This window comes from Bombina bombina, chromosome 11, assembly GCF_027579735.1.
Source record: "Bombina bombina isolate aBomBom1 chromosome 11, aBomBom1.pri, whole genome shotgun sequence".
NCBI lineage: Eukaryota > Metazoa > Chordata > Amphibia > Anura > Bombinatoridae > Bombina > Bombina bombina.
This window is the reverse complement of record NC_069509.1, coordinates 64,929,259-64,956,783: the sequence shown is the minus strand read 5'-3', so window position 1 is coordinate 64,956,783 and position 27,525 is coordinate 64,929,259. Positions and strand designations below refer to the sequence as shown.

At 40.6% G+C, this 27,525-nt stretch overlaps 1 protein-coding gene across 1 annotated transcript in view; it reads left to right on the top strand.

Moving 5' to 3' along the window:
• LMF1 (lipase maturation factor 1) overlaps positions 1 to 27,525 on the top strand; it is a gene marked incomplete in the record, with an annotated part of 853,471 nt that overhangs the window by 797,714 nt on the left and 28,232 nt on the right. Inside the window, 1 exon segment of the mRNA XM_053695262.1 lies at positions 24,843 to 24,955. Within this exon segment, the coding sequence (XP_053551237.1) occupies positions 24,843 to 24,955 (113 nt within the window).

The window sequence follows — 27,525 nt, the reverse complement described above, 5'->3', positions numbered from 1 at the left end:
AATTGCTTTTCAGTAGAGACTGAAGGAGTTACATATCTCAAAACGTCTACCTCTGTAATTCAAAACAATCTAGGCCCCCTCTGGTGTGGAAGTCATTTTTTTGTTACTGTGGAGCGGAGCAGAGATCACTCCAATAAAAACACGCAGAATCCTACAGGGCAGCAGGAAGCCAGCACCCAGCTATATTTGCAAGGAAAAGCACATTAGAATCAGGGCTATGATATGAAATCCAATACAGCAGGGTGTGTGCAAGTCAAATATTTATTCTGATGTGCAGGTTCACCCTTTCTGTGGCAGAGACCCCTGTAATAGGTTTAACTCTTTTGCTGCTTGAGCAGTGGATTGAAGTGTTAACCTGTTGTTTGCCAGATTGTGTTGCTCTTTATGGACATAAAGTTGCATAAGAGAACCCATAACATACAATGTTTACATCTTATAGAACAGTAAGGACGTCCCACTATGTAAAATAGAACTGCAATGTACAATACAGACCGGGTGTCTGCTGTGAAACCAGTGCTGCACCAAAATATTCATTTATTTTTTTCATAAGTGTCCCAGTTTAAAGTGACACAAACAAATGGATTAGAAAAACAATGTGTTTTCTTCCATTTTAAAAGACTCTTCAATTTAGTTATATTATCAAAATTACTTCATTCTTTTGGTATCCTTTGTTGGAAAGCATACCTGGGTATGCTCAGGAGCAGTGATGCACCACCGTGAGCTAGCTGGTGATTGGTGGCTACACATATGCCTCTTGTCATTGATTCACCAGATTTGTTCAGTGAGGTCATTTCCCGGGGCTAAACACAAATAGTTAATATTTGCAGCTTTAATCTAAGTTCAGACTTTAAGATGACTAAAGTGTAGACTGTCCCTTTAATGATTTCCACATTACTATAATTATATTATTCTTGAGCTCTTTTTTCCAACATAAATAGGTTGTTTTGTTGAAGGGACACTAAACCCAATTTTTTTCTTTCACGGTTCAGATAGAACATGCAATTTTAAGCAACTTTCTAATATTCTCCTATTATCAATTTTTCTTCGTTCTCATTATTATTATTATTATTATCATTTATTTCTATAGCGCCGCCAAATTCCGTAGCGCTGGGTACAGTGATAGGGGTATACAATGACAAAGATTTGTGATACAATACAAAACATAACAAAACAAAACAAATCTAGCACAGGAGGAAGAGGGCCCTGCTCCGGAGAGCTTACAGTCTACAGGTTTAGGGTGCAGAGACATAAGGTTGGGGTAGCTTGTTACATCGGTTGTAGTTGCAGCAGTGAGTCAGGCAGTTCATGTATTAGTTTGGTTCGGATAAGGGATAGAGGAGAGATGGTAAGCCTCTCTGAATAGGTGAGTTTTCAAGGATCGTCTGAAGCTATACAAGGTTGGAGACAGTCTAATGGAGCGGGGTAGAGAGTTCCAGAGGACAGGAGCAGCACGTGCGAAGTCTTGGAGGCGGGAGTGGGACGTAGAGATAACAGGAGTGGAGAGGCGTAGGTCAGAGGTTGATCGAAGAGGACAGAATGGGGAATATTTCACGTTGGGAGTTAGACTGTTGAGTGCTTTGTAAGTTAGGGTTAATACTTTAAATTGTATTCTGGAGTGTATGGGGAGCCAGTGTAGAGACTGGCAGAGCAGAGCAGCTGATGTAGATCGGCGACTTAGGTGGATGAGTCTAGCAGAAGCATTCATAATAGATTGGAGGGAGGAGAGGCGGTGTTTTGGAAGGCCATTTAGGAGTAGATTGCAATAATCAATGCGTGACAAAATGAGGGAATGAATAAGTATTTTTGTAGTTTTTTGAGTAAGGAAGGGACGAATTCTGGAAATGTTGCGTAGGTGTGAACGGCAGGATTTGGTAAGCGCTTGTATATGTGGGTTGAATGGGAGCTCTGAGTCTAGTGTGACCCCAAGGCAGTGGACCTGGGGTTAGGTGTTGAGAATAGAGTCTCCAACCGTCAGATAAATGTCAGGTGTTGGATGTCTCGAAGAGGGGGGATAAGAAGCAGCTCAGTTTTGGGCAGATTGAGTTGGAGGTAGTGTGAAGACATCCAAGAGTAAATTGCAGAGAGGCCGTTGGAAATCTGGTTGAGTAAAGAGGGAGAGATATCAGGAGAGGAAAGAAAGATTTGGGTATCATCAGCATATAAGTGGTACTGGAATCCAAAGGAGGCAATAAGTTTTCCAAGGGAGGATGTATAGAAAGAGAAAAGCAAGGGGCCCAAGACAGAGCCTGTTCTCATGCTATCTTGATTTGAAAAAGCAGGACTGTATGCTTAAGAGAAGGCCCATTTTTTGTTCAGCACCTGGGTAGCGCTTGCTGATTGGTGGCTAAATGTAACAAACCAATTAGCATGTGCTACCCAGGTTCTGAACCAAAAATGGTCCGGCTCCAAACCTTACATTACTGCTGTTTCAAATAAAGATACCAAGAGAACGAAGAAAAATTGATAATAGGAGTAAATTAGAGTTACTTAAATTTGCATGCTCTATCGTAATCGTGAAAGAATAAATTTGGGTTTAGTATCCCTTCTAATCAGGTTGTATTTACAAACACAGATGTCAGAATCAGGCGATGGGAGCTTATTGATACAAAAGAAGATACTCCAGAGATGTTTCATTGTACCACTGTGAAACTGTGCTGTCAACAGCCAGGTCTAGTGAGTTTGGCATTTGGTCATGGACCTAGGAGCCATAGTTGAGGTAGGGATGCCACCTCAGCCATGTTTTCCTGGACAGTTATGAGTTACACATGTAGCAGGGTTGTGCAGGGAGGATCATGACTAGTGCTGTCCAGCAGACCTATTCATGTGATATCCAGTAACACAATACATGTTCCTCCCTGCCTACCCTGCAGCATGTGTAACTCATAACATGGCTGAGGTGGCAACCCTAAGTGGAGTGCCTAGTACAGTTGCTCACAGTTTGGTATTGTGATGAATGTAATAGTGCCATTTTGCATTGTTAGTAATTTGCACTTTTTCACAGAATGGGTAGTTGATTCATGGCATACATTTTTATTAGAGGTATTAAAGACAAACACGGTGGGTGACTTTGAGAATGTCTGGGATAAACAAGCTAATTAAAGGGACATAAACCCCAAATATTTTCTTTTGTGATTCAGCTAGAACACACCATTTTAAGCAGTTTTCCAATTTACTTATATTATCAATTTGTCTTCATTTTCTTGTTATCCTTTGTTGAAAAGCAGGAAGGTAAGCTCAGTAGCGTGCACATGTCTGCGGTACTATATGGCAGCAGTTTTCCTGTCATGTAGTGCTCCAGGCATGTGCACACTACCTATGTAGATATCTCTTCAACAAAGAATAACATGACAACAAAGCAAATTTTATAATAGAAGTAAATGGGAAACTATTTTAAACTAGTAAAAATAAAATAAACATTTTGCTTTTCATGTCCCTTTAAGCTTATACTTTATAAGAAATATGGGCAGACTTGTTGGGCCTATGGTTTTTATCAAATGTATGTTTCCATGTATGCCGACAGATCAACCAATCACAGTCCTCAGCTGTGCTTGCTGACAGGGCATGAGCACAGGGGGGAGAGTAGAGATGTCTCCTGTGTATGATATTACAGATCCCATGTCATGGTGTCAGCCACAAGGGACTGAGGGGACAGTTTACTGATCTCTGTGTGTTCCTGGCAGTTAAAAAGCCTACAGTGCTACAATGCAGGTATATAACAAAAGTATAGGAACTGCAACATCCATTTACACCAGCCAGCTGCCATATACATGGCTGGATGTTCCACTTGAAAGCTGTGACTTCCTGTTGCACTTACACCTGTGATTAAACCTACAAAGAAATAAGAGGCATACAGGGATTAAGGGGTTAGTTTTACTGATGTGTGTGTGTTAGGCAAACGTAAGGGTTGGGGTTAATAGTACAGGTAGCCCTCAGTTTACGCCGGGGTTGGGTTCCAGAAGGAATGATTGTAAATCGAAACCGTTGTAAATTGAAACCCAGTTTATAATGTAAGTCAATGGGAAGTGAGGGAGTTAGGTTCCAGGCCCGTCTCAAAATTGTCATCAGTAACACCTAATACATTATTTTTAAAGCTTTGAAATGAAGACTTAAAATGCTAAACAGCATTATAAACTTAATAAAATAATTACACAACACAGAATATATAATTAAACTAAGTTAAATGAACAAAAACATTTGCTAAACAGCATTATAAACCTAATAAAATAATCACACAACAGACTTCACTTGCATTTTTATGCAAACAGTTCTTTCTATGCATTCCAATCGGGACTGATTTAGATACAGGAAGATCTTGTTCCTTTGAAATCTGCTCGATAGCTCAGGTCTGGTTAAACTGATTAATTTCAGCTTGCTTGGCTTTGCTGCAACACAAGCGGACAGCTCCACCTACTGGCTATTTTAATAAATGCACTGCTTCTCAATGCTTTTCAATAGCAGTCACGTGACTGGAAAAAAGGTTGTTATTCTGAAACGGTGTAAATTGAACCATTGTAAAATGAGGGCCACCTGTATTGATATTTGTGTGCTTCAGGGATGTGATCTGCAATCTGATGTGGGCATATGGCTGACAGAGTAGCTGCAAGGTTGGAGGTCTGATGTGGGCATATGGCTAATAGAGGGGCTGCAATGTCACAGGGCTGATCTGATGTAGGCATATGGCTGGCATAGGGGCAGCAGGGCCAGAGGCATGATCTGAGGTAGGTACATTGGTGACAGAGGGGCAGCAGGGCCAGAGGCATGATCTGAGGTAGGTACATTGCTGACAGAGGGGCAGCAGGGCCAGAGGCATGATCTGAGGTAGGTACATTGGTGACAGAGGGGCAGCAGGGCCAGAGGCATGATCTGAGGTAGGTACATTGGTGACAGAGGGGCAGCAGGGCCAGAGGCATGATCTGAGGTAGGTACATTGCTGACAGAGGGGCAGCAGGGCCAGAGGCATGATCTGAGGTAGGTACATTGGTGACAGAGGGGCAGCAGGGCCAGAGGCATGATCTGAGGTAGGTACATTGGTGACAGAGGGGCAGCAGGGCCAGATGCATGATCTGAGGTAGGTACATTGCTGACAGAGGGGCAGCAGGGCCAGAGGCATGATCTGAGGTAGGTACATTGCTGACAGAGGGGCAGCAGGGCCAGAGGCATGATCTGAGGTAGGTACATTGGTGACAGAGGGGCAGCAGGGCCAGAGGCATGATCTGAGGTAGGTACATTGCTGACAGAGGGGCAGCAGGGCCAGAGGCATGATCTGAGGTAGGTACATTGCTGACAGAGGGGCAGCAGGGCCAGATGCATGATCTGAGGTAGGTACATTGCTGACAGAGGGGCAGCAGGGCCAGATGCATGATCTGAGGTAGGTACATTGCTGACAGAGGGGCAGCAGGGCCAGAGGCATGATCTGAGGTAGGTACATTGCTGACAGAGGGGCAGCAGGGCCAGAGGCATGATCTGAGGTAGGTACATTGGTGACAGAGGGGCAGCAGGGCCAGAGGCATGATCTGAGGTAGGTACATTGCTGACAAAGGGGCTGCAGAGCCAGAGGCATGATCTGAGGTAGGTACATTGCTGACAGAGGGGCTGCAGAGCCAGAGGTCTAATCTGATGTGGGTGGTGTTTACTCTGGGGGCAGGATAAGGTTGGGTGAAGAAGGCAGGTGTCTTGACCTCCTTTAGCCCTGGGGCGCTATGAGTTCTCAATCTGCCCTTGGCTGTGATTTGCTGATATATTGAATTAGAAGCGTGAGATTTCAGATCTAAAAAACAAACAAAAAAAACCCCAGCAGTTATGTTATTGTTATTAAAAAAAAAAAAAAAAGAACTCTAGAAAAAACAAATACGATTACTGCAGTTAACCCTTTCACTGATTTTATTTTTACTCTGTTTAATTGACCACCAATGTTTTGTCGCCCTCTTTGGCAGCCAAGGGGTTAAATCAGCATTCTAGTAAGTCACAGTATACTTGCAGCGGATTTACATGCAAGTCAATGTTAGTAAAAAGCAGATAAAAATGTATGCAGGTCCCCTGACCCTCACATCTGGGGGCCAGTGCTCTGACAGAAGCAAATGAACCAATAGCTACACCACCAATACATTTCCCACCTCCCAAGTTAATTAGATCAGAGCCTGATTCCAGTGTACACAATCCTGTTACAGCAGCCATAACCTAACTCAATAGAAAACAGGAGTAAAACCCATTTGCAGTCAGCTCTTTGCGTCCCCCACATCCTTATCACCATTACTGATAGTCAGTGAAGGGAACAAAACTATTGCATAACACTCAGGCCTCCCTGTAGGCAAACAACACACAGTCACTGGTTTTGATGGCCTCCAGGAACACGTGGCTGTAACAATGCTTCACTGTTAAACAGCTCGCTCTCTGCCAAATTATTTCACACCTCACATCCAGATCCACTCGACATCCTGACACAAACCAGCTACTTCTGACCGCCCTTCTACCACGGAGTGTTTCAGTGCCTGGAACGGGATGGGCGAGGGCCTATTACGCCCCAGAGCCTGCCCAGCTTTCTCTAGACATCTGGGATAATAACTGGTGCCACTCAACAAAAAATCACAGAGAGCATAAGACAATAAACAGGGTTTTACAGCATTGTGTTAGACAGATAGCAATAGATAAAGACAAGAAATAACTAGATAAAATGTAATAAAACGTCTTAGACAGTAATGTACATTTTCACATTTTTTGGGAACTGGGTAATTTTTTAGTAGTCCAAACAAGCAACAAAATATTGTACTTTTAGTATAGTAATGCACCAATTAATGACAAACTAAAATCCAGTCTATTTTGTATTTGTCCAGTCTATTATCTAATTTGTTTTGTTCTCCTGGTGTCCTTTGCTTAAAAGCATACCTAGGTAGGCTCAGGTGGAGCAGTGTACCACTGGGAGCTAGCTGCTGATTTGAAGCTGAACTTAAATCCCTTTTGTGATTGGCTCACCTGATATGTTCAGCTAGCTCCCAGTAGTGCATTCCTGCACCTTTAACAAAGGGTATCAAGAGAATGAAGCAAATTTCATAATAGAAGTAAACTGGAAAGTTGCTAAACTTCTCGCTTTATCTGAATCATGAAAGAAAAAAATTTGGGTTTTATCCCTTTAAAAGGACATACATGTGTAAAAGGAAAATGCTCTAATGTAATTTTATTTTATAAAGGGGTTTTAACACATTGTTAAAGGGGCAGTAAACCTTCAGACCAGAGCGGGAGCGAGCTACATTCAGTTTAATAAGTTACATTATTTTGTAGGTTTACTGCCCCTTTAAAGTCGACTCCAGAGCAGCAATGCAATACTGGGACCAACCAGAACACAACTGGTGAACCAAAGACAAGAGGCATATTTATGTAGCCACCAATCACCAGCTAGTTCCCAGTAGTATGTTGTTGCTCCTTATACTACCTAGGTATGCTTTTCAGCAAAGAAAGATACAAAAAGAGTAAGTTTGCTAATAAAAGGAAACTGGAAAAAAATTCTTAAAATTGCATGATCTGAATAATGAAAGTTTCATTTGGACTTTTATGTCCCTTTAAAGGCATATTGAAGTATTCTTTTTTAAATATATACATAGTAAACTTTAGCATTTAAGTGCTAAATAGTAAAAGATCTACAACAAGGTTAGGCTGGGACAACAAGTGAAAGGGGCTGGGAGCAGACCCCCCTCTCTTCACTGCATATGAAAAGACAGATTAGACAAACAGGAGCCTGCAGTAGTCTGTAAACACGTGTCTACATCTGACACTTTGGGGCTTGGTTAGGAGTCTAAAAATCAGCACAATGTTCTTAAAAAATAAGCAAAACTATACATTGTTACCAAAACACTCCCAGATGGGCTATATAAAATGATCATCTACAAAACATGTATGCAAAGAAAAATCTAGGACTCCATTACATATGCAGCGTCGCCCGCAAAATCCCCCGCCGCCAGATTTTACGCGATTTTGGTATTACATATATACGGCGTAGCATACAAGTTACCCGCGTATATTTCACCCGTCGCCCACAATTATTACTCCCATAGGCTAACATAGAACCGCGTCGCAAATCGGTATCCAATATCCAGAACAAGGACTTACATGGCGAAAATGGAGAAATCTTACTCCATTTTTACCTCGCCATAAAAGGCAGCCGTAGCAAGCCTTGCGCTGAGTATGGGAGCACCGTAACTCCTTAAAATGCCTGCAAAAATCAACTAACACCTAACACATGCGCAATGTCTATCTACCTGTCAACCAAAATCCCCCACTGCAATAACTAATAAAGTGTATTAACCCCTATAGCCGCCATCAAACCCACACCGCAAGTAATAACTAAATTATTAACCTCTAAATCCGCCAACCCCAACATCGCAAACTACCTCTTAAAACTATTAACCCTTAATCCGCCATAGCCCACAACGCAATAAACCTATTCAAGTATTAACCCCTAAACTGCCATAGCCCACATAGCCTATTAAATGTATTAACCCCTAATCTGCCGCCGCCGCCGCCAACGTTGCCACCACTATAATAAAGTTATTAACCCCTAAACCTAAGTCTAACCCTAACACCCCCCTAACTTAAATATTATTTAAATAAATCTAAATAAATTTACTATTATTAACTTAATTATTCCTATTTAAAACTAAATACTTACCTATAAAATAAACCCTAAGATAGCTACAATATAACTAATAGTTACATTGTAGCTAGCTTAGGATTTATTTTTATTTTACAGGCAACTTTGTATTTATTTTAACTAGGTAAAATAGTTATTAAATAGTTATTAACTATTTAATAGCTACCTAGTTAAAATAAAGACACATTTACCTGTAAAATAAATTCTAACCTAAGTTACAATTACACCTAACACTACACTATCATTAAGTAAATTAAATTAATTAACCACAATTAGCTAAAATTAAATACAATTAAATAAAATAAACTAAAGTACAAAAAAACCCCCCACTAAATTACAGAAAATAAAAAAAATTACAAGAAGTTTAAACTAATTACACCTAATCTAAGCCCCCTAATAAAATAAAAAAGCCCCCCAAAATAATACAATTCCCTACCCTATACTAAATTACAAATAGCCCTTAAAAGGGCTTTTTGCGGGGCATTGCCCCAAAGTAATCAGCTCTTTTACCTGTAAAAAAAGAAATACAACCCCCCCAACATTAAAACCCACCACCCACACACCCAACCTTACTCTAAAACCCACCCAATCCCCCCTTAAAAAAACTGAACACTAACCCCTTGAAGATCACCCTACCTTGAGCCGTCTTCACCCAGCCGGGTAGAAGTCTTCATCCGATCCGGGCAGAAGTCTTCATCGAATCCGGGCAGAAGAGGTCCTCCAGCCGAGCAGAAGTCTTCATCCAAGCGGCATCTTCTATCTTCTTCCATCCGACGAGGAGCGGCTCCATCTTGAAGACATCCGACGCGGAGCATCTTCTTCGTTCGACGTCCAACTGAAGAATGAAGGTTCCTTTAAATGACGTCATCCAAGATGGCGTCCCTTCAATTCCGATTGGCTGATAGAATTCTATCAGCCAATCGGAATTAAGGTAGGAAAATCCTATTGGCTGATGCAATCAGCCAATCGGATTGAGCTCGCATTCTATTGGCTGATTGGAACAGCCAATAGAATGCGAGGTCAAGCCTATTGGCTGATTGGATTAGCCAATCGGATTGAACTTCAATCTGATTGGCTGATTGTAATTTAGTGGGGGTTTTTTTGTACTTTAGTTTATTTTATTTAATTGTATTTAATTTTAGCTAATTGTAGTTAATTAATTTAATTTATTTAATGATAGTGTAGTGTTAGGTGTAATTGTAACTTAGGTTAGGATTTATTTTACAGGTAAATTTGTCTTTATTTTATCTAGGTAGCTATTAAATAGTTAATAACTTGTGCCTAGTTAAAATAAATACAAAGTTGCCTGTAAAATAAAAATAAATCCTAAAATAGCTACAATGTAATTATTAATTATATTGTAGCTATCTTAGGGTTTATTTTATAGGTAAGTATTTAGTTTTAAATAGGAATAATTGAGTTAATAATAGTAAATTTATTTAGATTTATTTAAATAATATTTAAGTTAGGGGGGTGTTAGGGTTTGACTTAGGTTTAGGGGTTAATAACTTTATTATAGTGGCGGCGACGTTGGCAGCGGCAGATTGGGGTTAATACATTTAATAGGCTATGTGAGCTATGGCAGTTTAGGGGTTAATACTTGAATAGGTTAATTGCGTTGTGGGCTATGGCGGTTTAGGGGTTAATAATTGAGTTATTACTTGCGGTGTGGGTTTGATGGCGGATATAGGGGTTAATAGTTTAAATAGGCATATTGCGTTGTGGGGGGTTGTCGGTTTAGAGGTTAATACATTTAATATTAGTAATGAGAGTGGGGATTGCGGATATAGGGGTTTTATGTATCGGGCTTATTTTTGGGTTAATAACTTTATTATAGTGGCGGCGACGTTGGCGGCGGCAGATTAGGGGTTAATACATTTAATAGGCTATGTGAGCTATGGCGGTTTAGGGGTTAATACTTGAATAGGTTAATTGCTTTGTGGGCTATGGCGGTTTAGGGGTTAATAATTGAGTTATTACTTGCGGTGTGGGTTTGATGGCGGATATAGGGGTTAATAGTTTAAATAGGCATATTGCGTTGTGGGGGGTTGTCGGTTTAGAGGTTAATACATTTAATATTAGTAATGAGAGGGGGATTGCGGATATAGGGGTTTTACGTATCAGGCTTATTTTTGGGAGGCGTGTTAGACTTTTACGGGAGATTTGTTATTTTCTTTACTTTTCTTAGGCGCCGGCAGTTTCTAAAGTGCCGTAAGTCACTGGCGACTCCAGAAATCTGTATTTACGCTCATTTCTGGACATCGCTAATTAATGCGACTTACGGCACTTTATGAACTGCCGGCGGGGTTTATGTAATACCCCAATGTGCGAGGTGAAATTACGGGCGGCGCAGGTTCCCATGCTTGCGCCGAAACCTGCGCCGTATATTTGATCGCGCCCCTAATGTACAATGTAACTTAGCAATGATCATCAAAAGTAAAAAATGATGTCTACAACTCTTAGGCCAGTCTAGCTGTCTGGATACAATGTAACTTAGGTTGCCTTAGAGTTGTATATTAAAGTTATAATCAAGGAACAGCCCTGCAGATTTTTGGTTACAGACACCGTGGAGAATTGGGGATGCCTAGCACCTACATATCAGTGCCAATGACTGCATCTCCAGTTGTTAAATGATTCCACAACACACTCTATGAAGAAATGCGTCTGCTTATTGCACATTAAAGGGACATGAAAACCACATTTGTTGTTGTATGATTCAGATAGAGAATATAGTTTTAAACAACTTTCAAATTTACTTCTATTATCTCATTTTCTTCATTCTCTTGGTATTCTTTATTAAAGGAGCAATAATGCACTACTGAAAGATAGCTGGACACATTGATAAGCCAATGAGCAGCTAGCTCCAGGCTCCTGAGCCTACCTAGGTATGCTTTTCAACAATGGATATGAAGAAAGCAAAGCAAATTAGATAATTGAAGTAAATTGGTATGTTGTTTAACATTGTATGCGCTATCTGAATCATGAAAGAAAATATTGGGCTTTATGTCCTTTTAACTTACTCTGCCACACATTTGCTTTACCAATCTCAAATACTCAGGTAGTTTTAAAGGGACAGTCTAGTCCAAATGAAATATTAATGATTCAGACAGGGCATGCAATTTTAAACAACTTTCCAATGTTCTTTTATCAACACATTTTCTTTGTTCTCTTGGTATTTGTTGAACCTAGGTAAGCTCATAAACTAATTTCTAAGCCCTAGAAGGCCGCCTTTTATCTGTTTTTTACAGCTAGACAGACTCTTTATGTTGTGATTGTGGGATGACCCAAACTCTGCTCCTGGCCTGTCCAACCCCTCCCGACGATCACTCAAACTTTGCTCCAAGACTGTCCAATCCCCTCTCCCAGATCACTCAAACTCTGCTCCTGGGCTGTCCAATTCCCTCTCCTCGATCACTCAAACTCTGCTCCTGGGCTGTCCAATTCCCTCTCCTCGATCACTCAAACTCTGCTCCTGGGCTGTCCAATCCCCTCTCCCAGATCACTCAAACTCTGCTCCTGGGCTGTCCAATCTCCTCTCCCAGATCACTCAAACTTTGCTCCTAGACTGTCCAATCCCCTCCATAATGCTTATCTTTTAAATTAAAATGTTTTAATAGCAGAAAATAAAGTGCTCTGTCAATTTAGAACAGTTATTTCCTCCCGTAAGTTCCACCTTAAAGGGACACTGTACTGCATAATTGTTTTCCCCTAAATGTGTTTCCAATTACACATTATACCAGCTGCAAGGCTTAAATAGCATATAAAGACCTCAACCTGTTGTTCTCAAGAATATGCTCATTTAAGTGGACTGAATGTGCAAGAAAATGCTGCTTTTATCTCTTTCTAATATATATACAAAGGTCAATACTTCTGACATTGCTAGAAGAAACTTTAAGGTGCCATTTCCAAGCACTGGGAATGATCTCCCCCTTTAAAATGTATCTATATTGCTGCCTCTCAATTACATAACTTTTCTATATTGAATACTGCAGTATTCATATTTTCAGACTAGGTGGAGGTTTCATTGGGCAAATAAAATAACAAAATAAAGGTAAAGGAACTGTGTGCAAACCATTTAATACACTCCAGCAGCATTGAGAACTCATTAAAAGGAAAAATACAATACAATGTCTCTTTAATGGATCAGTAATATTTTTGCATGAAGGCTTAATAAATCGGCCCCATTGTCTTTTTATGATACACTAGTTAATTATGCAGTTCTACTGCATTGAGTGGTCCTTTAACATTCATCTTATCATAGACGATACTTGTCCATGTGGTGCACCTGTTGTTGTTTTTATCTTATTTACCTTTATGTTGCTGTTTGAAATTAGCTGATTTTGTCTATATTGAAAATATGAGCTTTTGAGGAAGAAGCATGTTTAAAAAATAAATATAACAAAAACAATGTATGTTGATATAACCATCTGTAAAATCTATGTAAGCATTGACCCTTTAAATTGGATGAGTATTTAGTCTGTGCCTTTAAAATGCTGCATATTGTCAGCAGAGATGAACGCCATAAGGATATAGTGCTCAGAAATTTGATACCTGAGTCTAATTAATTCTCTGTCCCTTCAGTGTCAGAAAGTGCTATGTGCCAACGTTCTGTGGTGATGTCTGTGAGGGATTCAGTTGGCAGTGTCTGTAACGGCTTTTGTTTCTCTATGCACTTGTGTCAAATAATGCTGCCAAGCCTGTAGTGGCAATTATCATCCCTGCCCAAGACAAAAAGTCACATAACTTCACTAGCTTATGCATGAGCGACTGTTGGCACCTTGTGATAGTACATTGCTTGGTGCTGACACACGTCTCACACAAGAACACGTTCTTCAGCTTTCTCTCAGACTGTCAGCGAGGGAATCTGTTGTGTATCCCATGTATAACCATGGCCTTTACTTCCTTCTTCCCACTGAGAGTGGGCTGAGTGCGTTTGAGTCATTCTTTCTGAGTGGGTATAACTATAGCTGGCACAAACCCATGTATCCTTCTGATTCAGGGGAGGTTTTGTTTGAACACTCATGTCTCTGCTATTACAATAAAGGCCAATAAAAATGGGAAAAAAACTTTTTTTTAATTAAAAGTGTAAAAGTATAGCAATTATTTCAAAGGCTGTCTTAAATAAAAAGTATACACCAATTTTCATATAACTGCATGTAATAGACACTACTGTAAAGAAGAATATGCACAAATACTGATTTAAAAATCCATTATAAAACCTTTTTAAAACTTACTTAGAAGCACTGTTTATAAGGTTAAGGCTGAGACACCCAGTGAAATGGGCTGAGAAAGCAGCAAGATCAGTCTTTTCGCCCTACCCCCATCTATGCATATGAGAAGACCTATTACACAAACAGGAGCAAGCAGGAATCTATAGACTTGAGTCTACATCTGATACTTTGTAGCTTGGTTTGCAGTCTGAAAATCAGCATAATGTTATTAAAAAAAATAAGCAAAACTATACATTGTTAAAAAACACTCCCAGATGGGCTATATAAAGGAATCATCTACAAAGCATTTATGCAAAGACAAATCTAGTGTACAATGTCACTTATAGGAGGTATTCTAGAGATATTTGAAACATACAATATGCTTATTTTTGCAATTATATACCTGGTAAATGTTATCATTGCAAGAACGCTAATATTTAGCATGATCAGCTGCCAGTATGTGCATTTCAGCTACTTCTAAAATATCCCTCTAAGATACGATCTTTTAAATAATTTTTTTTGGAATAATTAACGCTTATTTCAAATACTGTACCTCTTTGCCTTAATTTTGTACAAACCAACTAGCAATCCATCACCGTTTTTTTATGGAATTAAAGAGGTTAACGGGAGTTTCATGCCCAGTTGGTCTTCGGTCTATTCAACGTTTTTCCGGGTTCGCCAATTACTATATAGAGTTTATTAAAAACTTTTCTTCCTTGGTCAAACCTATTACAGACATGACCCGTAAAGAGAATGATACACTCCATTGGTCACCTACTGCCATTAAGGCCTTTGATAGTCTTAAGACTGTCTTTGCTGCCGCTCCAGTTCTGGCTCATCCTAACCCTGTCCTGCCTTTCGTTCTTGAAGTCGATGCGTGTGAGACTGGAGTAGGTGCCCTCTTGTCTCAATGTCCTACGCCTGACGGTTCCTTGCATCCGTGTGGTTTCTTCTCTAAAAAATTGTCTCCAGCGGAGTGCAATTATGAAATTGGCGACAGGGAATTACTGGCCATAATTTTGGCACTCAAGGAATGGAGGCATCTTCTCGAGGGTACTAGCGTGCCAGTGCTCATTCTTACTGACCACAAGAATTTAACTTATCTACCTGAAGCAAAACGTTTGTCGCCCGACAGGCCAGATGGGCTCTATTTTTGTTTCAGTTTAATTATGTGGTCTCCTACCTGCCTGGGTAGTAAGAATGTTAGGGCTGATGCCCTCTCTCAACAATTTTCGCCTCTGTCCAAGGAGGAGTCTGTACCTACTCCTGTTATATCTCCTGACCATATTTTAGCTACCATACGTACTAATTTGACTTCTCCCTTGGGGGGGGGAGATCCTAGCTGCACAAACCAATGCACCTCCTGAGAAACCTAGTGGTAAGTGTTTTGTTCCTGAGAATCTTCTAACTAAACTTTTGCACACTTACCACTATCCTAAAGCCGCAGGTCACCCAGGCAAGAACCAAATGATTTGGTCTGTCACTCGACAATTCTGGTGGCCAGGTCTTCGTTCTGATGTTGCTGGGTATGTTGCCTCCTGCTCAGTTTGTGCACAGAATAAGACTCCTCGACATCTTCTTGTGGGTCTTCTTCAACCTATTGCTAATGGTGAGCGTCCTTGGACACATCTTTCCATGGACTTCATTGTCGAGCTCCCTGTTTCCAATGGCAATACTGTTATCCTTATGGTGGTTGACCGTTTTTCTAAAATGTCACATTGCATTCCCTTGATGAAGTTGCCTACCGCTCAGGAGCTTGCTTCAATTTTTGCCCAGGAGGTCTTCCGTTTACATGGGTTACCCAAGGAGATAGTGTCGGACCGGTGTAGCCAGTTTGTCTCCAGATTTTGGCGTTCCTTTTGTGCTCAAATGGGGATCCAGCTTTCCTTCTCCTCGGCATATCACCCTCAATCCAATGGGGCTGTGGAACGGTCTAATCAAGCTCTGGAACAGTTCCTCCGTTGCTATGTCTCAGATCACCACAATAATTGGTCTGAACTGTTACTGTTAGCAGAGTTTGCTCGTAATAGTGCTATTAATGCTTCCTCCAAGTTATCCCCGTTCATGGCGAATTATGGGTTTCAACCATCCTTGTTGCCCGATTCATTCATGTTTCAGGGTATTCCGGCTTTGGAGGAGCTTCTCCAGCAACTCCGTTCCACGTGGGTGCAGATTCAGGATTGCCTTCATCGTTCCATGCAGCGCCAAAAGTTCCAGGCTGATCGTAAACGCCTTCCCGCGCCTTCCTACCAGGTTGGTGAGAGAGTTTGGCTGTCCTCCCGCATCTTGAACCTTCGTGTGCCTTCCAATAAACTGGCTCCCCGTTATGTTGGTCCTTTTTGAATACTCCGACGGGTCAATCCTGTGGCCTACGCTCTTGACCTTCCTCCTGCAATGCGCATCTCCAATGTTTTTCATGTCTCCCTCTTGAAACCATTGGTTTGTAATTGGTTTACTACTGTGTTGCCTCATCCCCGTCCTATCTTTGTTGACAACCATGAGGAGTATGAGGTCAGCAGCATTATTGACTCTCGTATGTCCAGGGGCTGTGTACAGTATTTGGTTCACTGGAGGGGCTACGGTCCAGAGGAGCATTCTTGGGTTCCCTCCTCTGATGTTCATGCTCCCGCCCTCCTCCGTGCCTTCCATGCCCATTTCCCCAATAAGCCTTTTGTCCTCCCGTGGGGGGAGGGGTCATTGAGGGGAGGGTACTGTCAGGGTTTTTTTCCCTGTTTTGTTTGCCATGTGCTGCTGGCTGCCATTTTACTCACCTCTCTTGCTGACTATGAAGCATTGTGGAGGATGCTGCTCATTTCCTGCACTTCCTTTTATGGCCAGACTGGTGTGCATCATCTCTGTGAGACAGGATGCAGTTTCAGAATTGTGATGTCATCACTTTTTATTTAAAGGGCCTCTGTTCAGTATGCTTTGCCTTTTCGTTGTCTCAGACCTGTTTGTGAGAGTTCCTGTGTATTACCTGGCTGTCTGACGTCCTTCCTGGTTCCTGATCCCTGGCTTGTTCCTGACTCGGCTGTTTTCGTTGTTCCTGATTCCGTCTCGTCTGACTATTTGCTTTGGCTCCTGACTCGGCTCGTCTGACTACCAGCTCTGGTTTTGACTCCTGGCTTGTTATTTGACTTGTGGACTTTTTATTATTTTTTTGTTATTAATAAAGGTGTGATTATTTTTGTACTTCTCGTTTCAGTCTGATTCCTGGCACCCTGACAAGGATCCTATGGATAAGAAGTTAGAGGCTTTGCTTAAAAGCATTTATTTTCACCAGGAGTTTCAATGGTAGCCTGCTGTGTGTAATGCTACCGTTACCAGTAAGGCGGCATATTGGTCTGATTCTATTCAGCAGGATACTCCTCTTGAGGAGATTCAGCATAGCATTAAGGCTCTGAAGTTGGCCAATTCCGTTATTGCAGATGCTTCTTTACAGGTCATCAAGTTGGGAGCAAAGATTTCTGGCTTTGCTGTGCTGGTGCACAGAGCCTTATGGTTGAAGTCCTGGTCTGCGGATGTGTCCTCTAAATCTAAGCTTTTTACATTCCTTACTAGGGTAAGACCTTGTCCGGACCGGGTTTGGCTGAGATTATTTCTGATATTACCGGAGGGAAGGGGCATACTCTCCCTCAGGATAAGAGAAATAAGCAGAAAGGTTGTAAGAGTAATTTTTGTTCCTTTCGTAACTTTTCTGGTTAGTCTTCCTCTTCCTCCTCCAAGCAGGAACAGTCTAAGCCTTCTTGGAAGTCCAATCGGTCCTGGAGCAAGGGGAAGCAATCTAAGAAGCCTGTTGCTGATTCTAAGTCAGCATGAAGGGTCTGCCCCCAATCCAGGACTTTCTTATTTCGCTCAAGCTTGGGTTTGAGATGTCCCAGATCCCTGGGCGGTAGACATCATGTCCCAGTGATACAAACTAGAGTTCAAGACTTTTCCTCCTAGGGGCAGGTTTCTTCTGTCCAAGTTATCTGGAGACCAGATAAAAAGAGAGGCATTCTTACGTTGTGTTCAGGATCTTTCCGACATGGGAGTGATAGTTCCTGTTCTAGTTCAGGAGCAGGGTCTGGAAATCTATTCCAATCTGTTTGTCGTTCCCAAGAAGGGGGGAACTTTCAGACCTATTTTAGGTCTCAAGAGTGTAAACAAGTTCCTCAGAGTTCCGTCTTTCAAGATGGAAACTATTCGATCCATTCTTCCTTTGTTTCAGGAGGGTCAGTTCATGACCACCGTGGATTTAAAGGATGCGTATCTACATATTCCTATCCACAGGGACCATCACAGGTTTCTGAGATTTGCTTTTCTAGACAAACATTTTCAGTTTGTGGCCCTTCCATTTGGTCTTGCAAAAGCTCCCAGAATTTTCTCAAAGGTTCTGGGAGCATTGTTGGCAGTGATTCGATTGAGGGGTATTGCAGTGGCACCCTATCTGGACGACATTCTGTTTCAGGCGCCATCTTTTCAACTAGCAAGCTCCCACACAGAGTTGTTGTTTTTTCTGCGCTCTCATGGTTGGAAGGTAAATTTAGGAAAAAGTTCCTTGATTCCAGGTACAAGGGTGGTATTCTTGGGAACCATTATAGATTCTCTAGAGATGAACATTTTTCGGACAGATGCAAGAAGAACAAAGATCTTCAATTTGTGTCTTGCTCTTCAGTCTTCTCCTCGGCTGTCAGTGGCCCAGTGTATGGAGGTTGTTGGTCTGATAGTCTCAGTCATGGACATCATTCCGTTTGCTCGGTTCCATCTCAGGCCTCTGCAGTTATGCATTCTCAGACAATGGAACAGGGATTATGCAGATCTGTCTCCAAAGATTGTTCTGGATCAGGCGGCAAGAGATTACCTTCCGTGGTGGTTGTCTCACAATCTTCTATCTCAGGGAACCTGTTTTCGCAGACCTTCTTGGGTGATCGTGACCATGGATGCCAGTCTGCTGGGATGGGGAGCTGTCTGGGGTTCGTTAAGGGCTCTGGGTCTATGGACTCGGGAGGAGTCAATTCTTCCCATAACTATCCTAGAGCTGAGGGCAATTTTCAATGCTCTTTTGGCCTGGCCTCAGCTAGCTTTAGCCCAGTTTATCAGATTTCAGTCAGACAAAATAACGTCAGTGGCTTATATCAATCATCAGGGAGGAACTCGGAGTTCCTTGGCCATGACAGTGGTAGCCAAGATTATTCAGTAGGCGGAGGCTCACAACTGCTGTCTGTCTGCGATCCACATTCCAGGGGTGGACAATTGGGAAGCGGACAAACTTTGCATCCGGGGGAGTGGTCACTTCATCTGGAGGTGTTTTCCAGCTTGATTCTCAAATGGGGGCAGCTGGAGTTGGATCTCATGGCTTCCCTTCAAAATGCCAAGCTCTCGAGGTACAGGTCAAGGGATCCTCAGGCTGTACTAATAGATGCTCTGGCAGTTCCTTGGAAGTTCAGTCTGGCATATGTGTTTCCTCCATTTGGTCTTCTCCCTCGGGTCATTGCTTGAATCAGACAAGAGAGGGCATCTGTGATTCTCATCGCATTGGCGTGGCCTCGCAGAATCTGGTATGCAGCTCTGGTGGAGGTGCATCTTGTCCTCCTTAGAGTCTTCCGTTAAGGAAGGACCTTCTACTTCAGGGGTCCTTCCTTCGTCCAAATCTCGTTTCTCTGAAGCTGACTGCTTGGAGATTGAACGCTTGATACTGTCCAAGCATGGTTTTTCTGAGTCGGTTATTGAGACTAGGATTCAGTCATATAAGCCTGTGACTAGAAAGATTTATTATAAGTTATGGCGTAAATATCTGTATTGGTGTGATTCTAGGGGCTACTCTTGGAGTAGAGTTAGGATCCCTAGGATGTTGTCCTTTCTCCAGCAGGGTCTGGAGAAAGGTTTATCTGCAAGTACCCTGAAGGGTCAAATTTCTGCTTTATCTATTTTGTTGCACAAGCGTCTGGCGGATGTGCCAGATGTTCAGTCTTTTTGTCAGGCCCTGTTTAGAATCTGGCCTTTGTTTAAGTTTGCTACTCCTCCTTGGAGTCTTAATTTGGTTCTTAGAGTTCTTCAGCAGGCTCCGTTTGAGCCTGTGCTTTCTTTGGATATTAAGTTGTTATCCTGGAAGGTTTTGTTTTTAGTTGTTATCTCTTCAGCTCGAAGAGTTTCGGAGCTTTCAGCGTTGCAGTATGAATCTCCTTTCCTTATTTTTCATTCTGATAAGGTAGTACTGCGTACTGCCCTAGGTTTCCTTCCCAAGGTTGTTTCTGATAAGAATATTAATCAAGAGATTGTTGTTCCTTCTTTGTGTCCTAATCCTTCTTCTCGTAAGGAGCTTTTGTTGCACACCCTGGATGTGGTTCGTGCGTTGAAATATTATTTGCAGGCGACTAAGGATTTTCGCCAGTCAGAAAGCTACGGCCATTTCTCTTTCTTGTTGGTTGAGGAGTGTTATTCGCTTGGCGTATGAGACTGCTGGACAGCAGCCTCCTGAGAAAATCACGGGCTGTTTCATCCTCTTGGGCCTTCAAAAATGGAGCTTCTGTAGATCAGATTTGCAAGGCTGCCACTTGGTCATCTTTGCACACTTTTTAAGTTTTACAAATTCTAAATTTTTTCTTCAGCTGAGGCTTCATTTGGGAGAAAGGTTCTTCAAGCAGTGGTGCCTTCTGTTTAGGCTGTCTTGTCCCTCCCTTATCATCCGTGTCCTCTGGCTTGGGTATTGGTTCCCAACAGTAATTATGATGGTCCGTGGACTCACCGTGTCATTAGAAAGAAATCAAAATGTATGTTTACTTGATAAATTTATTAATTTCTTGACGTGAGTCCATGGCCCGCCCTGTATTGTTCAGACAGTTTATTTTTCTATAAAACTTAGGCAACCTCTGCACCTTATATTAATTCCTTTCTCCTTTCCCTTTGGTCGAATGACTGGGGATTGTGGGTAAGGGAGTGGTATTTAACAGCTTTGCTGTGGTGCTCTTTGCCTCCTCCTGCTGGTTAGGAGTGATATTCCCAACAGTAATTATGATGATCCGTGGACTCACCGTGTCAAGAAAGAAAGAAATTTATCAGGTAAGCATACATTTAGTTTTTACTAGGTCAGTTGCCACTTCTTGGGCTCTCAAGAATAAGGTTTCAGTTGGTGGTCAAATTTGCAAGGCAGCTACTTGGTCTTCTTTGCATACTTTTCCTAAATTCTACCATTTTTATGTTTTTGCTTCGTCTGAAGCAGCCTTTGGTAGAAAGGTTTGTCAGGCGGATGTCTCAGTTTGATTGTTTTGCCTGTTTGATTTATTTTAAGTGCATTTGAAAAAACAAACCAAAAAAAATATTGGGGTTGGGGATTTAAAGGAACATTAAAGTCGAAAGTAAAGTTTTTTTATTCCGAAAGAAAATATGATTTTTTAATAATTTTCCTATTTACTTATCATATCTAATGTGCTTCATTCTCTTGGTATCCATTGTTTAAAAGCATGCATAGGTAGGCTCAGAAGAAATGCATTACTGCGAGCTAGCTGCTTGTCACTATCTCCTTCAACAAAGGATACCAAGAGAATTAAACAAATTTTATTATAGAGGTACACTTGAAATTTGAAAATGGTATGCTCTATCTGAAACCCAACATTTTTCTTTTATGATAATTTCCCTTTAAGGTCTATTTCTCAACCCTTCATTACTCATTCCCCAGTTTTGCATAACCAACACTGTTATAGTAATATACTTTTTACCTCTGTGTTTACCTTGTATCTAAGCCTCTGCAGACTGCCCCCTTATTTCAGTTCTTTTGACAGACTGCATTTTAGCCAATAAGTGCTGACTCATAAATAACCCCATGGGGGTGAGCACAATGTTTATATGACAGACATGAACAAGCACTGTCTAGCTGTGAAAATCTGTCAAAATGCACTGAGATAAGAGGCAGCCTTCAAGGGCTTAGAAATTAGCATATGAGCCTACCTAGGTTTAGCTTTCAACAAAGAATACCAAGAGAACAAATCAAATTTGATGATAAAAGTAAATTGGAAAGTTGTTTAAAATTGCATGCATATTTGAGTCATGAAAGTATAATTTTGACTAGACTATCCCTTTAATTTATCAGTAAAAAAAAATATGTTTTTAATCCCTCCTTTTATGTTATTACTCGTGGTCACTACATCTTGGGTATTTGCTCCATGAGTAATGGATTGTGGACTCTCACCACCTGTATGAAAGAAAACATAATTTATGCTTACCTGATAAATTAATTTCTTTCATGGTGGTGAGAGTCCATGAGACCCCACCCTGTGTTTTTTTGGATTCAGTTTTTTTTTTTACCTCACTTTACTTGCTTATACATTAGACTAAGGTATGCATGAAGTGGGAGGGGTTTTATAGAGCTCTTGGGGTTTGGGAATCTTTGCCTCCTCCTATAGGTAGAGAAGAGTAATTCCCAAGATTAATGGATTGTGGACTCTCACCAGCATGAAATAAATGAATTTATCAGGTAAGTATAAATTATGTTTTTGAAAAATTGCAAGATTTCTTAAATTGAAACTATTGAGCCTCTTCAGTCACGCCAAACTGTAAGTTTTCACTGTACAGAACAGGATCTTGCAAGCAAACCACATTCTGTACAATGAGAACTGCAATAGTTTCAGTGATGGAAATCTTGAAATTTTTTAAAAACATGATTTACAGTTTGTGAACTTTGTAAAGCCCACTATTGTAAATGGGAAACGTTGCGTCCACTTTCACCTAGAAGCTATTAATATTTATTGTGTCTAGACAAAAACCTTGCCAATTAAAAAAAAAAACAACAACTATTTTTACAATAAACAAGGTTAGTAAAATGATGTAATAGGAAATTTTACAGAACATGCACAGTATACCCATATTGCCCCAGTTCAAATGAATTCATTATTAATTGATTTATATATATATAGACACGCTGTATATATTAATTACAAATGGTTATTGAACTACATAGGAAAATGTAGGCGTTCCATGGGTGTGACTTTATTACAAAGAGGAAACTTTGCAGGTATGTGCTAATGTTCTAAACAATATACGCATGCTAAGGTGAACATTTTCAGAGATACATGTCTTACCAATGAAACAGTGCATTTTTAAGAAATATACTTATTTTAAAAATTAATTTGCATATAGATTATCATATAACAAAGTATAATCTATTTCAGATTTATGAAACGCACAGTATGGGTGTTTAACGCTCCCGCTTGCACGCTATCTGCGCTAGTTGGGGGGCGCTCATGTTACAAGTTGGAAGTAAAAAGTTTTTGCTTGCACTCTAACCCGATGCGCGCAAAAAACTGAACTTTGGCTTCTATGGGGGAATACAATAACCCAATTGTGATATTCAATCGAGCAAAAACAAAGTGGGGAACAAATCCTGACACCCTACTTATGAGCAAACCCAATTGCATATTCTCAAGTGCGCTAACCCAACATGAAAATATAAATATTTCACATTCCAATGTTCTTCACATAGAAGAATATGTTCTGTTTATTCATTAATACATATTTCTACATAGATCTGATGGTATTTTGGTACAATATATATCTTTACATATATATGCATAGGATTATATATAGATATATATATAGGAATATCTATTAATATATAGAACACATTCCTCTATGTGCAGAACATTGTAATGTGAAATATTTACAGCAAATGCTCATGCGTTCACGTTTACTTTTAACTTGTAAACACCCCCGATAAAACCCTTTTTGCTCATGTGTAACTGTTAGCGCGTCACTCGTTTATTGGAAGTAAACATCTTTTGAAAATATTCTCCCTCAATGTTGCTGATATTAAAGGGACACTGAACTCAATTTTTTTCTTTCGTGATTCAGATAGAGCATGCAATTTTAAGCAACTTTCTAATTTACTCCTATTATCAATTTTTCTTAGTTCGCTTGCTATCTTTATTTGAAAAAGAAGGCATCTAAGCTTTTTTTTTTACGTTCAGAACTCTGGACAGCACATTTTTATTGGTGGATGAATTTATCCACCAATCAGCAAGGACAACCCAGGTTGTTCACCAAAAATGGGCCGGCATCTAAACTTACATTCTTGCATTTCAAATAAAGATACCAAGAGAATGAAGAAAATTTGATAATAGGAGTAAATTAGAAAGTTGCTTAAAATTTCATGCTCTATCTGAATCACGAAAGAAAAAATTTGGGTTCAGTGTCCCTTTAAGGAAAATTTCAGAATGTTCTAAGGTAGAGAGATCTATAGAAACAACATCGCAAATGGTCTGTAAAAGATGTGTGCATTTGACAGTTTTGTTCACTGCCGAATGCGGAACTAGGAGGCTATTTTTGGTATTAGCCCCTTTTCGGATCTGAATATCTTTTTGTACAAGTGAAACACACTAAGATCTAGTTTAGCACAGTGTGTTTCACTTGTACAAGAGGATATTTGGCTCCGGTAAGAGCAGGATACCGAAAATATCCTCCTACTTCAGCATTCAGCCGTGAATGAAACTGCCAAATACACACATCTAGTCTGTACAGTGAAGGAGAGACCGATAATTTTGAGCATTTCACCTGGCGTCACCACTGCTAGTCTGGTGAGGTGGAAATTAACATTTCCGGTTGAATGCAGCGATAAGAAGATAACTGGGCCCTTTTTTGTTGGTATAGCACAGAGCAAGCAGGAAATTACTTCCTTACACATGTATGGTTGTTGACACTTGAGAATTTGGGGTGCTTCAATAATGTAAGGGGTGCTTAGTTATTCTTAGATCTCCCAGAACCACCATTTATTAAGTGGCCATACTTTTATTTAGCTAAGATAGAAGTATAAAAACAAATTCCCAAGGAGGCCTGAGTCTTCTTGGAAGCAAAGAAAAACATATGTAGTCCAGACACTAATGCAGCTACCAGAGATTTATTGCCATTGGAGAAACATAAAACATTGAAGAGATTACTATGATCTTGTTAATTCTCTTCCTCTGTCTTTTTCTTCTTTTTTTTCTTGTTACCGGTGATATCACTACTTGGCCACCAATCAGACATATGAACAGAATGAGTGGATCATCCACCTGGCTGGCAAGCTACTAGCCAATGACAGCTCGGCAACCTCCCTTATATCTGTCAACCCCTTTCAGAAGAGCGAAGCTCCCAGGTGAGTGTCCCAGCCAATTTGATTAATCATAGCCAAAGATGTTAGTCCTTTGTGTCTTATAAAACGGATAATGCATTTGATAGTCTGACATTTAGCTGTCTTCATTTTACTTAAGTACTTGTAAATAAATGTATTTAAATCAATAGAAGTAAAGCTCTAAAGTGTCTTCTATATTGTGCTTTTTTGGAGCAAGTTTTGATAAAAGGGACGTTGTCACCTCAAGAGCAAAGAGTATCAATCATTGCACAAGATATTTTTTTTATTTCAATGTAGAATAAAATATCTCCCTCTGGCAACATATACCATTTTCCTTATCTCCTAACATAAAAAAAGCCGACCTTGGTACTGGGATTTAAAGAAGCAGATGATACATTTTCCAGTGAGGAGGGCTTAGGTGGTCTGGGATAGTGATTGGATGGTATCAGAGTGAGGCTTGAGTGCTCTTTGTGTTGAAGATTCAGAGTTCCTTGATTCAGGAGAAACATTCTAGCATTGTAGTAGCGCATTTAAAGTTAAAAAATGACATTCTCTAATTTGTTTGAGCATGTAAATTTAAGACTAACAACCCTGCACTACTATTTGCTTAACATCCCCTCCCCCCCCCCAGGAGTTAAACACACAGTAGAAGTACTTCTCAAAATTTGTGGCTCCCCAAAAACTTGTTGCCCTAAGTACAAGCCTAATTGGCCTAGGCAAAAACAATCCCGTGTGGCACAGTGATGAATGCTACAGGCTTTGCAGTAATAAGGCAAGCTTGCCACCCCCAGCTATTTTGCAGTTTGGACTCAAGGTGATCTAGTTAGCATAGGGGAGTCAGGGGGTGTGACTGGGTACACAGTGTGTCTTTAAGAAGATTTTGGGCTATATTACAAGAGAAGAGCAAAAATATTAGTGCTATTGTGCGTTATCATTTCTCAAGCGCAGTCAATAACACTTTTATTTTTGTGCTCATATTAAAATTGAGTTGTGTTCAAGTTTGAAAGTGCTAGTGTGAAAGTCTAGGGCGTGCTAATATCTGCATATCAGATAGTGCGGGTGCTCTAAATCCCTCAATCAATAGACTTTTATGATGGGGCGCTGAAAAAAAATCATGTCGGATATTGCTCTATTGCTAAACCGAGGGTGCGCTAAACCTCTATTCAGGTAGTGGAGACAGTTCTTTACTTACTTTTATACTGTTGTAAATAGTCCACAGCAACTTCACAATAATATCATCTTTATTGTGGACAGATGAAAAACAAAGCAACATTTCTGGGTAAACCCCTTAAGCATGCACGATTACCCCAAAATGTTGCATTGTGCTGTGGACTATTTACGTTTGTATTATTTGACATTGTCACGGGCACCTACATTCTCAGTAAGCTGCTGTACTGTCCATTGAACTACTTTTATACTTTTGTTTCTTTATTGATATATAAGATACAAACACTGCGAACACACACATACATATGTGCACGGACATACATACATATGTGCACGCACATACATACAAACAAACACATATATATATATTTATATATAAATATATACACATGCATAAAAAAACATAAACATACATACAAACACATATATATAAATCTATACACACGCATACATATGTACACACACATACATACAAGTACACATATATATTAATATATACACGCATAAAAAAAACATAAACATGGGGGCGTGTCTAAGCCGTGGTCATGATCAGCCAGTAGCTCCGTCTACAGTATGAGTAATCTGTAGATTATCTCACTAATGCAACCTCATCCTGACCTACACTGCTAGATAATTGCTAAAGTCAAGTTCTGGATCCAAGGGATACCACTCTTTTCACGCTCCTGCAACCAGAGAAACTAAACTGGGTGAGGTTAAAGGCGGCGGCGGCGGCCTATGTCACATTTTCATCATCACCCCCCCCGGTCAGAAATTTAGCCAAGCAGAGCAGTGTTAATCTGTTGAAATTACAGCTTCACATAATTCATCAATTGGACTGAGCTCCCATGTAACAGAAAACTGAGAAGTGTTGTCTGCGGAGATTCGGGAAAATATTAATCCAATATGGAGTCTACTACCATAGCCCTCTTGGAGTCGCTATCTTTCAAGATGGAGAATTACTTCACCTCCCTCATGTCGAACGTGAGATTAGAGCGTGAAGGTTTTTCGGAGGAGGACACAACTCACAGGTCAGCTCAGACTTCAAGAGCCCCACTAGTCAAAGATGAGGAGAGATACGATGTAGGCTTTGATGTCGAGTCAGACAAGACTAATGGAATAGAGGTACTATTAGCAGATGTTGGTAGGAGTCTGTCAAGTGCTGTTCTATCTGACATTGCGCTACACATGACATCAAGCTCCAGCACAGTGACGGAAAGGGAAAAGTCAAGACTGAACCCCCTAGAGATGAGGTCGATTGCAGGGGGACTCGGGATAGACTTTAGGTTGAAGCACTTTTATATCCCTGAATAAACAAAGATTCATACCTTTAGGATTTAGTCCATTAAGATAGCCATCCTTAACTCCTTCTTACTTTGTCCGACAATAGGCTGTCATGTATTCTAATTATAATTACTTGGTTATTGCAG